This window comes from Drosophila rhopaloa, unplaced genomic scaffold, assembly GCF_018152115.1.
Source record: "Drosophila rhopaloa isolate 14029-0021.01 unplaced genomic scaffold, ASM1815211v1 contig_160, whole genome shotgun sequence".
Lineage (NCBI taxonomy): Eukaryota > Metazoa > Arthropoda > Insecta > Diptera > Drosophilidae > Drosophila > Drosophila rhopaloa.
This window is the reverse complement of record NW_025335040.1, coordinates 485,103-498,508: the sequence shown is the minus strand read 5'-3', so window position 1 is coordinate 498,508 and position 13,406 is coordinate 485,103. Positions and strand designations below refer to the sequence as shown.

Below are 13,406 nucleotides of genomic sequence, written 5' to 3'. Positions count from 1 at the left end.
AGCTAAAATCTTTTTTTAAATAATAGTCAGAAATGGGGCTGCCTTTCAATAATTAGTAAATAAATATAGGAATCCTAATTTAAACAGGGAGGTCGGCCGATCTACCTCGAATACGCATCCATCCACATATGATGTTCGATCTTATTTAACCATTCGGCAGAATCCATCTTTACCCGGATCTTCAACTTGTTTGTGCTCTTGGCAATCCTTTTTTAGACAGCGCCCGGCGCACCGGTGTCTCTACCAAGCATGCAAAAACATTGAACACTAGATCAAAAGTTTTAACGTTATGTTCGACTCTGCTCTCTTTTGGGTTTATATTTTGATGTCAACGAATATTATTTCTATTATTTTCCTAACCGAAAAATATAGTAAATTATTAAATGGATAATAGCAAGCATTCTTATCCGTCGCACTCGAGATAAGTGTCTGAAACTGAGAAGATAAAGGAAATCGCTAATCAATCTCCAGCGGAGTTAGGAGCTAAGCTTGCAAAAGACTTGGCCTTACGACAAATGGAATCCACCGACCTGATCTGTTTAAACTACTTCCGCCACACCAGTTACCAACACAATTACTGTTACCTGTGTCTGTTCAGATACATCAAGGTAACAAATACAAGGTACTTAATGGTAACGCAAGTTAAGCCTCGACGTCATATGGTCTGGGCAATAACCGCTTTGCACAACTAGTTGAAGAGAATAACTTCTTCGAAGAGACCGCTGAACCCAATTCTCTCTAGGGTCAGAGATCAACTCAGTTGGCTAATCCGAAACCTCCACCAATATGTAAATAAAATGGTAACGCTGGGAGTACCATTAATCAGATTATCTCTGCAGAGCATTTCTTGCGTATTCACTGCTAATGTGGAAGCTTTCAGAAAGTTAGTCCGTAGCATGACTGCTTTAAACTGCGAGGTTTGGCATCATTAGCTCCGAGAGGATAAACCTACTGTCCCTAGGGAGGAAAAAGAGCGTTGCTTTACAGATAAGAGATTTGTCGTTATTAATATATATTGCCCATGGAATCCTAGTTGGCGAGAAAATACTGTGGATAATAATGATAACGAAGAAGTTTTAAATGTAAAAACAAGGCAAAATTTATTTTATGTCAATCTTAAGCAGACTCGGAATGTTTCCGAATCGAAGAAGGATCTCGTTCAATCCTATAAATGCCATAATTTTGGTCATACACGAAATAATTGTTTCATAAAGACTTTGTGTGGGAACTGTGAAGGTGTGCACCCTTCTAACCCTTCAACCAATGCATTTGTGCTAACTGCAGAGAAAATCACGCTGCCAGTTTTAAAGGCTGCAAAACAGAAACGATAGAATCGAACAAGGCTTTTCGTGATCTAGTACAAGTTCTTATTGTAGTTGGGTCATCAGAATACCTTGGTTGTATCTTGCTCCCAACCAGCCGTAATCAAAAAACGACTTTGACCAACTTCTAAGCACTCTGGGTTCCGGGTATTTAGCTGGAGGTGACTACAATACGAAACATCAATGGTGGGGCAATCAGCATGTTGTCAAGGAAAACGTGTACAAGAAGCAAAAGTATCTAGCTCTTGTCAAGTTCTTGCTACTAGTGAACCCACCTTTTTCTCATTTAACATCAACGGCATCAACGGTTTTAATCAACAAACTGTCAATCCAAACAAAATATGAACCGTGATCTGATCACCTGCCGGTTATTGCAACACTAAGCCATACAGCCCAATATAAATCCATGAGAAAAACCATACTACCGCCCAGGTCCTCCATCAAAAAATGTATGGATGCTATGAACAAAAGCATTAATCTGAATATTTAAATATGTAGTACAGAGGATATCGAAGATGCCGTACATACATTAATTCAAATCTGACAAATTTTTTAGCCAGATTAGAGGAAGCCCTCTTCAGGTGATGTCTGTGTATACAATATCTACAAAAGACTCTCAAATCGACTAAGTAAGGTCTTGCCGAAAAACAAACAAGACCAGTTTGAAAATATGCTGGAAAATGCAAGTCCATACGCATATACAAACTATTTTTTATGGGAGCCCACGAGTCGATATAGACAACAGGTCATTTCGAAGGCTCCCAATAGAAATTCGGCTGGTGGATCGTGCAACTAGTCAACAAAATCTGCTATCTTTGCAAACAGCTTAGGGGAAAGATTAAAGCTATTACACCCCACTCCGATAAAAAAAATCGAGGTCTAGTTCAAATGCACCTAGACTGGCGTTTTCAATTGGCTCTACCCATGAGCCCAGTCATACTAGAAGAGGTCCATCAGAAAGCTAAAAGCAAAAAACTATAAAGCTATTCTAAAGTAGTAGTTTGGTTTCAGAAAAAACAATGGGTCACTGAGTTGTAAACTTCGCCTTGGAAGCTATGGAACACAAAATGTATACAGTCGCTGTAGTCATGGATATACAACAAGCCTTTGACAGGTTATGGCATGATGATCTTCTGAGCAAAACAAAGACTCTAGTAACGCCCCAGATTTTTATCCTTATCTATCACTTAGGTATTTAGTGTGGTCGTCGACGGAGAAAAATCGTCCAAACGTACTAGTGTACTAGGCCCGACTCTATACTCGCTCTATACTCTATACATGGCATAGAAAAGGCATTGCAATATCAGGATTACAAGAATATGTGTTTCGAAAAGTGGACCACAGAATGGAACATAGGCATTAATTGCAGCAAATGCGCTTGTGTCACATTTGCGAAAAAACTACTGCATTGTTACATATGCTTCGCCCTGATCTGGTGTGATCTTGGCCAGAGAAACAACAATGATCAAGCAGTCAGTGTTTTCAAAGGCAGCCAAGATGTCGTGGCTCCTGTCTCCGAGAGATAAGCACTGTCAAACAAAGTTTGCATATATAAATCGATCTTGATTCTTATCTGCAATTTTAGAAACAAATTACATCTTTATAGTTATAAACGGATCGTCTTTAGGCAAGGGGATGGTAAAGCCACACAGCTTGCGCGGCAACACAAAGAGCATTTCTATTCCCAAGTATTAATTTTTTAATTTCTAAAACAAAAGCAATAAACTAAAAGCTTAGCAACAAAAGATAGTTTTATACCTTGTGGGTATCTGGAAAAAAAGGTACAAACTGGCCAACCAGATTCCCAGACTTTTCGTCGTGATCGAAATTATAAAAATAGCCAGAATGTCGCGAGCGAAACCCTGAAATTGGATGGTAAAGGCTTAAAATATAAGATCACGTTTTAAACTAGCTTACAGACTTGCTTATACGAGAAAATATTAAACAAGTATTACTAGTCCATCTAAAAATGTAAACTATTCCAAAATTGTTTGGTTTTCAAGGTTACATGGTCGGACGAAACAAAAATTAATCGATTTGAGTCAGATGGTCGCGCCTGGTATTGGACTAAAGATCCCACAATCCAGTCACCAAGTAATGTGCGGAGCATTTTAAAATAAAATCTTCCAGAAGTCATCCGGAATACGGGTGTTTCTGTTGAAAAAGGCATTTTTTAGCAAGACAATGACCCAATGCATACGTCTCTTTTGGTAAAAAATTGTATTTTTAAAACAAGAATTTCAGTCCAAGAAGTGGCCACCACAATCTCCGGATATCAATCCAATTAAAAAAAATTATGGAGTCATGTGAAATCGCAATTGGCGAAATATGTAGAAGACTAAATATCTGTTATAGCTCCAAATTTTCAGTCTTTGAGTATAGACGATTAAATTAATTTTTCTTTTTATGCGTGAATTTTTAAAGTGCAATTTATGGGGGCAGCTTCATTTTTTTTACCTTTTCAAATTTTGTCGAACTTTATCTTCCAAATTAATGAATTAATTTAATAAAATGATAAGACAACAGAATTTGAAGTATCAGGGAGTCCAACTGCACCGGAAAACCAAGCTTTGACATCTCGTCAAATTGTTGTTTTAATTTTGTGTTATAGCTGCAACGATAGATAAAATTAAGCTTTTTGAAGATGGTTTCCTTTAGAGTTTTTGTGTAGAATGCGAGGTATTAATTTAAACTATTTTGACCACTTTGTCTTGATTCAATACCATTTATTGGTTTTAGACATTTTTTTTATTTGTGTACGCAAACTAGTCTTTCAGATTAAAAGCTATTTATATGGAAGTCTTTTTTTTGCAGAAAGTATTTAAGCAGGAACAGGCTAGATCAGTCAACTATATCATATAGCTGCCGTTTATACAAAAATAAAATTGTACTGATTACCCATAGATACAATTATTGTTAAAAATTTCAAAAAGTTGAAGGTTCAATCGCTACGACACAACAATCATATTCGAGATTTTTCTAAGGCTATTTCAATTTTCCAGAAAACTCCTTAATCGACTGTGCGTTTTTTCCAAAACAATGCTAATTTGACTAGTTTGTCCTATAAGTGGCAGAGACTGTTTGTTTTCCCTATCTAATCCAAACTAAATACAATCGCAGCCATTTAAATCTGCTATTAGCTAGTTGTATACTATTCATTTTCTTAGCTAGTTATCCGCCCTAGAAAATGGTTTAAAAATAAAACTGCAACGTTGCAGCTTATTATGCTGCCATTTAGAAAAGTTTAAATAAGAATTTAAAGAATAAGTAGCTTGTGCTTGTGCTGAAATTTCTGGAAAATGCTTTTATCTTTTTCAGATGTAGTATAGTAATATCGGGGTGTAAATTAAAACTCCTTCAATCGAAATTGGTAGGTACATACATACATCATATATTCCAGCTAATTTGGTTTGGATTGGTTTATCTGAAATACCGGAATATGTTCTTTACTTAAGTTATTTCCAATAACTAATCCTTTAAGCTAAATAAAATAATTCAATAAGCATTACCTTTTAAAACACCTTTTAAATACATAAATAAACTAAATATAAATATAAAAGTGCATTATAACATAACTAGTGGGTATATATTATTTTACGGACTCCAATAGGTTTTGCCATAAAAATAATATATAATAATAATTCAGATCTATTGGACTCTACTTTAAAACACTCTCATGACTTGTTTTTAGCAACAAAAACATAATAAATGCGCGTTTTATTTCGTTTCTTCATTTTTTCTATTTGTGCTTTGTAAAGCTTTAGTGAGCTGTGATAGCTCTAAACTCGGCGAACTTGCTCTGAGATCGTGATCAAGTTGGCTGCTGCAATTTCTTGCGCTCTCTGAGCCATGTCATGATTCACTCAGCCATTCCTTTCCCTGACTCGTTCGTAAGCTCGTTTTGCAGTGACTTTTCTGTTTTAAACATTTTATATAGTCTTACGTATGTAGCTACTGCTTCAGTTTGGTGCTTAAACGCGTTGCGCGTACTTCATAAGGCCGAAATTAGTTCAGGCTGTTGCAGCTATCGTTTAGTATATATACTTACATATAAGAGAAAATATTGACTTATGTTGTGATTATCCTGCCCCAAATATAATTGCACATTCCAACATATTTCGCAACGCAAAGAAATTCAGTGAAAAAATTGTGAAAATTGAACTGCAGGCCATGGAGCGCAAGGGACTTTATCAGACTTTAATTTTGTTCCTAGCTATATTTTATAACTTTCCTGAAACATCTGCAGTACGCGTTGGCAGCTCTCAACTAAAACAACGAATAAAAGGTAAAAAACAGACAACTATCAACAACTGTTGAAAAAAGGAATAAGCAATTATTTAATAGTTTTAAGTTCATATTTTTTTTGCTTTCTCTTTTTAACTTATTTTTTTTTACAAATCCGAAAAGATAAATCAATTTTTTATACCTAATGTTCAATGGCAAGTTTCGTTGCTGCTTATTGAATTTCCTATGTAGATATATGCACGATATTTGTAATATTACTATATTTATTTTATTTTATGTTGATAATATGTTGCTCTCATCATCAAACACTGAAAAACGTTTAAGAATTATTTGCCCGTCCCTCCTCAAAATGAGATACCTCCGCTGTAAAATATTTCAAAAAAGAGTTCAAAATTCATGGCGCATATGTTTGTAAGCTTTTGAAATATGAATGACTTAATAGGTAAATTACTATGGCAAGCTTACATTCACTTTGGCGACTAGTTGAGAGAATGCTACAATTAAGACAGCTCGACATAAAAACCGGTACATAGTTACAAAATACAAAAAAGGAGTACGATCAATGTCTCCCAAGACCTTAAGTACCCTGTAAACATCAGATTAAATTTAGTTTTTCAAATTGTTAAAAGAAAAGCATATTTATGTAAATTTCTTGTTCTTCTTTTACATTGACGTAATAAAAAATGTATCAGACAGAGATCGTTAATATAACCAATATTATTTTTAATTTTGCATCTCAGAGTATCGTTGATGAATGTTTATATCGTACTTGTTGAAAGACTTATAGATGTTAACACATACGAGTATTGAGTTTTCGTTTCGTTAAGCTTTAAAAACCGGTAGTTCTCCAAGCATTTGGAAGCTAGCTTACATCCGCTATTAGCCAAATGTGAAATTTGTTTGACTGTTGATTAATATAACAATTGATAGTCACTTAATTTTAATATGAAAACTAATAAATAAACCTTTTTAGTAAAGTTATGTGTGATTAACAGCTTCAAGAGTTCATTATTGTGAACAATTTATTAGGATTTACCGAAATTGTATCTACTACTCCTACTTTTCATTTTGTGTAAGATCTATTTATGTATTTAGCCGATAATAATTAATAAACTCATATAAAATGTTAATGTACTTACATGTACCAACATTAAAAAAACAAAGAAATCCAAAATAAAAGCTTTGCTTCATGCATATAACCGTAAACGGCTGTTTTACGCATAAACTTTGTGTGCCAAACTAATACATCTATAAACAACGTTTTCTTTTTATAATTTAAGTTTCACTACAATACTGTGAAAATTGCATAAACTTATATTGGTCCAGTAATTTAATTTATGTGCTTAGACACCCTTCACTTAGTTTTCAAACGTTAAATTTTTGTAAGGGCTGCAAACTAATTTTATAAGACGAAGTATGCTTAAAACGTATTTGCTAAAATGTATTGAAGCCATGTTTAAGTTTAGTCAAAGTGCTCAAAAAGTTTAAAGTAAATAACATCGGAATCCATTTTGCATTGACGCAGCTTATGATCTGCTGATATAATACATCCGATGCAACGGCTAAATAAAATCCAACAAACTTTGTTTAAAATAAATTTCAAGAAAATAGTTTTTTTGACTAAGAAACATGTTACCAAGACATTGTAGACATTAATACCTGTCTAGCAATTTTGTATACAAAATTAACAGAATTAACGGAACACGGATTTCTTGTACTTGGTATATAATATTTTTTTCCAACTTGCAGAAAACGTTCAGATTATAATCAATATAGTTCAAGTGACCTGTAATCTTATTTAGCAATTTCTGATTTTCGAAAATAAATACAAACTTCTCTACCTTAAGACTTGTTGTAACACCTGGTCGTCTTACAAAATCTGAACAGAATTCGATAAAAATATTGTATTTCCAATTTTATATTCAACTAAAATTAAAGATCAGTGATCAGTAAGGAAGTTTATATTCGTATCGCAATTTAGATATAATTTGTAAAAACTAAAAAAAAACTTAAAACACCTTCTTATAAACTCATCATATCTCATTTAGTTTGAAAATATTTCCCTTATTTCCCAGTATAATGTTTTAAAATCAAAAAGTTTTTTTTTTTAATTTAAAAAACATTTTTTTTTAAAATTGGTGGATTGTGGACTAGTTTTTAGCGGAAGAGAGCGAAAGAAGTGATAGTGGAGAGGAGACGTGGTGCTGCTCGCTCTTTGCTACGAGTGCAGTTAATCTTTATTTCGAAATTGCCCAACTGAGTTACTGGTATCTTACAGCGCTTTTCCATGTACTTTTAGAGGAAGACGGAGGCTTTAAAACAAAAATGCGCCAATATTTTATGGACTGTTGGGATATATTTTTTTTTGGTAATTCGGAGCTTAAGGTGTTTTGTAGGTGGAAGAATTTAAATATTAGTACCTCTCTGTGGCGAGAATAAGTTAACATTTTTCTACGCCTTTTTTTGTGTCATTTATATTTTTAAGCTGATAACCTAAAACAGTTGTTTAATTATACATCCTGTATTTGTACCTGAATATTGGAAGCAGACTTTGGCCAATTTCAATCTTTTAAATTAAAATCTTTAAAATTTTACAATATTAACGTGGTAACGGGTTACCAAGTATATTTTTAAACATAGAAGTCTTAAAATTACCAAGGATGTTTGCCTTACAACCATATAGATTTTACACTTTTTTAAAAATTTGTAGGAAAGGTCAAAAGTTTTATTTTTTTAAGTTTTTTTGTACTATTGTGCCACTGTGCGTCGAATGCATTCATTTCTCAAGGTTTTTATTTAAATACAAATTTGTTTTCGTGTTTCCGAAGTTACCAAACTGCATCATAAGTTTTTAAAAAATAACAATTGATTCTGATAGATTGCAAAATATGGGTCTTATGTAGACGCCTGTCGTCCACTGTGTGTATGTACATATCGTCCTAAATTATCTTACTCTAGATGGTCCGAAGTTAGTAAACAACATGAATGACATTTTCAAATAAAATGAAAAGGTAAAATTAAATAACTTCCACCCCATAAAAATATTTCTTCAGATTTATCAAGTTTAAAACCGGTCTGCAACGGGTATAAAATGTCCAGCTTAAAAGTATGACTGATTCAAGGCAACTTTAAGCTACAAATTTGAATACTAATATATGTACATATGCAAGACAGAAAAAGAAAAAGTTAGTCCCACAAATTAAACTTTAAGTTAATACACGTATGTATATGTTTGTGAATATTCTACATATTTAAGTACATTGGTAAATGCTTGCAAAACAAATGTGACTATGTTTGTATGATCAAAGTAAAAAAGTTTCAGGAGCTCCTCTCACAAAATAAAACAACGAGTTCGAATTTTGTGTTTGCAAACCCGAAAAGTGTGTCAATACCTGTCGGATAAGTCAAACTATTTTTTTAAAAGTATACATATGTATGTACAATGTTTGCATGTATGTTAAATTTGTTTTGTATATATATGTCGAAAAACAACTTTTATATTGTTGCAGAGGGTTTTTTTTTAGTCTTAGCCAAAAGTTTGCAACGCAGTGAAGGAGACATACAATTTATATCCGTCCGACCGTCCGTTTCTATGTGTTTATTTAACTTAGGTACATATCTGAATCATGCTTTACCAAAAGAATGCTTTCTATTACAGGTAGTAGTCGGAACGGGCCAGATCGGAAGGCTATATTATATAGCTATAATTTCAATAATCAACAAAAATTTTTTGAAAGCAAACAGCTTCCCTTTTTTATAATGTACGCATATACTCAGGGCTATTTTTTTAATTTCCAAAATAGGGTTTTCTAGCACTTACGCATATAACAAGAGAAATACATATTATTACGGTTTCAAAAATACATTTTTAATTTTCTAAATATCGAATCAGTTACATAGCTGATTTGGGAACGATCAAAAATTTATTGGGAAATCTTACCATCTTTGTTTCATTTACGTTTCAAAAGTACATTTTTAATTTTCAAAATATCGAATCACATAGCTGACATGGAAACGATCGAACAATTTATTGGAAAATCGGTAACCATCGTTGTTTCATTTACGTATCTATCTATTTATTGTCCTTTCATAGATAAATATTTTATAGCTTCAGGGGTATATAAACGTCATTTTAGCTGGTTTTATTTGACAAATAAATGCGCCTTATATCTGCTCAAAAATGTTATGACAAATTAAAAAAAATCATTATTTTTGTTTTTTGTGTACGCCAATATTTCCGTACTTAAGTATGTACATATGTATGTAAATAAAATGATAAGCGACTTAAGCAGATATAAATATAATGTTTTTTTTTTCAAAAATATTCTCTACCTCTAATTTAGCTCGTATTGAATCTTGACAATCTAGGTCAAAAAAAGAAACAGTCAAAATAACTTACAAAACGAGACTTAGTTGAGGAGCAAGTTTTCTGGTTAACTCTGAAACTGTATACATATGTAATTCATATCAGTGTACATACAGAAACTTTTAAGTGTATTAAGTGCCCGTGCTCTGTATCAAGCTCTCTTTGCAGCTCAACGAAATGGAACAGAAAAACTAGTTGACGACAGCCGACAAGAAAACTACTAATTTTGCTACATATGTATGTAGTTGTGCCGGAACGTTTTTGCAAGAAATTAACAATATCAAACCGACTGAAAAGCAAAGCCACAGACTAAGTAAGCATACGAACCAAAGAAAATAAAAGACAATCTAACTCGCGACTTATGGAGACAACTGGGCCAGATATCTTTAGTCTATACGTTGAGTATACAAATGTACTTTAGGGAGGGCTTTTATAAGGTAAGATAGCTTTCATTGTTTGAAATGATAGGGTTTTTTGTCCCATTCGCAAACTAAAGATTTTTATTTTAATTTGTTTTACCAAAAAAAATAAATATTTGTATTTGAATATTAAACATAAAGTTTGTTAAGACCTTCGCAAATAAAAGTATTGGTCGATACCACGATACTCACATTTTTTTTTAAGAAGTACTCAGGGACTAAGATTTCTTAAGCGAAACCACGAAATAGAAAGCTATTTTGAATAGGTAAAAGGAGAAAACTGTATCTACGGCACATATATGAAAGTAACTAATAAGCTTCCGAAAAGGGCTGACCTCCAACAATTTTAAAATTTTTAGAATGCATGTATTTTAAGGCGCTGATTAAGAAGAATTAGGTGGAAGTTCTTAAAAAAAAGAAGCACAATGCCAACGATTTTTCTTGTTATTACCCAAAATAACACCCTTTTTAAAAAAATGTAGATCTAGTGAAAATACATTTTATGTTATATAACTTTTATTGCGTAAGTTAAGATTTTACGAGACAAAGGCATTCCATGCCTAAAAATGTAAATGTACTTCGAAGGGTTTTGCTTTCACTTTTTTCTACTTACAAAACAATTCATAGTGAAAAATCCCCAACCCATGTTTATATATGGCTTCGATTACGAAAGTTGTAAATAAAATAGTAATTTAACTAAAAAAAGGTGAATTAGTTATATTAACTATAACCTTAACATTTCCAAAAGTAAATTCATCCTACATTACTTAAAGATGTTTCACTTGACTTTCAGCTAGTGTAAAATTATTTTAGGACTTTCTCTAGAAAATATCCTTTACAAGAAATTTTCTGTGTGTAACAAGTGGGCCTATGGTGCATAGCTTTAGAACAATTAGGGAATTATAAAGGCAAAATCGGTGATTTTTAAGTTTGAAGTGTCTGGGCACAAGATTGCTAAAATTTCAAGAGCAAGTTAATATAATTGAATTAGACAAACGGATATAAATTTATAGAAAGGGCCGTTATGATTGCAGAAAATCTGTCTTTTTACACAATATTTAAAGGGATCAAATAAAGCAGAGATTTTTTTATAGCGCAAAAGCTTTAATTTTGTAGTTTCACTAGTATTCGTATAAACAAATGTTCCTTACAAAAGCCTAGCCTAGCATTTTGGATGATCAATTCGGCGGTTATATAAATGTAAAAGTCTCCTTGCGCACTCTACTATAAGATCTACTAAAATATGAAAAAGTGTAGTGTTTAATTCTTAAAAGAAAGTAAGGTCATCTGGGTGGAGTCGTTTTTGAACATGTATTTAATAATCGGACAAACAATAGTAACAGTGTGAACGGAGCCTCAATGGGTACTTTCAAATCATTTTCGCATACAAATGTATTTTTTATGTGAGTGGCTGACCTCAATCATTACCTTTGAAATGTTTAAAGTTCGGAAAGTTCGTTAACAAGGCATTCAATGTATGATCAAACCCTTTTTACAGTTACTTTTGCGTACAAACTTTACGAAATTTTCACGGCGAGCTGAGTATTAACTTAATAATATTAAGGCGTTCTGGTTTTGAACTAAGCTGTTCGGATTGAAACACAATAGTGTCTTGTGTATTATATGTATGCGTACGCAGATATTTATGATTTCGTTATTGGCGCAGTATTTCTTATTAAGTAGCCTTTGAAGGTCAAATTATGTTCGCCACACCTTTTTAATTTTTTTGGCTGTTTCACTCGGCAGCGAGGTGCGGTCCATTGTCTTAACTTTCACTTTGCTGCAAAGCGTCACACGAATTGTGTATATTTTACTGGTTTTATTCCAATCTGCCTTTAAGTAGACCTTCTCCACACTATTTATTATATGACACGAACAATATAGGGCTATAGGAACACAGGTTAAATTATATAAATACAATGAAATCTATACAGTAGTGTAAAATTTAGAAAACCAAGAAAATATTTCATTTGTATAAAATAAATTTGTCTTAGTGAATTTAGCTTAATTTCCGTGGTGTCACGTGGTGCCAATAGTCAATAGTCCGTACTGAGCAAAAAATTTGAGTAAACTTTTAGTACTGATCTTGTATTTTAGCAATCTTTAAAATCCAAAAAGAGGGCAACACTATTGATTAAACCACATTAATACAATATAAAACAATAACATTGACATTAAAAAAAAAAGCATTATTGGGACAAATACAAAAATGAAATAATAACAAGAAAGGAAGCAAACTTCGGTATCCATCTATTACAAGGTAAAAAGCGGAAGGAGAGATTTATTCAGCTGCGGTCATTAAAAATAGTAGTAGACTTAGCAATTGATAAGCACAATGTATTTTAACCAAATCATGAAAATTAGAATATATAAATTTATTATTAACAGCTCAGAAAATTTTTTAGTACTTCTTTATAAAGATTTGCACTACAGGGCTCATAACAGAAAAATCTCATCATTTTGGCCGTTCCTTAAAATAACAGTGGCTACTTTAAATTTAAAAACATATTAAATATATTATATCTTCTTCTTCTCCTTCACTGCGTTGCAAACTTTTGACTGAAATTAATACCCTATGCAAGGGTATAAAAGTGTGTAAAACAATATATTTCAAAGTTTTCAGTGCACAGTTTGCAGCACCGTGAATGAGACTTTTTGACCCTATTATTAGCATATCCTTTATTTTGCATCGCGGCGTGGCATAGAATCGATAAGATTCTGTTACCGCTGTATAGGAATTTCATTTCAAGCTTGCAAAACCACTTGCCAAAGCTGAGATTTGATCCCTGGTTTTACAATTACAGCTCTCTTGACATCCCATTATAAGTTTTCGATCGGTTTTTAGTCCGGGGATTGAGCTGCCCATGACATTACATCGATATTTTTGGATGCTTGGGATTGTTATTTTGTCGGAACATTCACTTAAAGGACATTTCCCAATTGGCATATATGGTAGCATTATGTTTTTTAAAAGATGGACGGAATCAGTCCCACAATCATGATGCTTAGATCAGTGTATAATGGTTTTATGGTGTTTTTTCAGGAACCAAAAAT

The 13,406-nt window shown here is 32.8% G+C and overlaps 1 protein-coding gene across 1 annotated transcript in view; it reads left to right on the top strand.

The window, feature by feature from the left end:
• The first annotated feature begins 5,274 nt into the window (after positions 1-5,274).
• Positions 5,275-13,406, top strand: part of LOC108039034 (laccase-5) — a 28,641-nt gene continuing 20,509 nt past the window's right edge. The window contains exon 1 of the mRNA XM_044457498.1: positions 5,275-5,607. Within this exon, the coding sequence (XP_044313433.1) occupies positions 5,493-5,607 (115 nt within the window). The 5' untranslated portion in view covers positions 5,275-5,492. The remainder of the gene's footprint in view (positions 5,608-13,406) is intronic.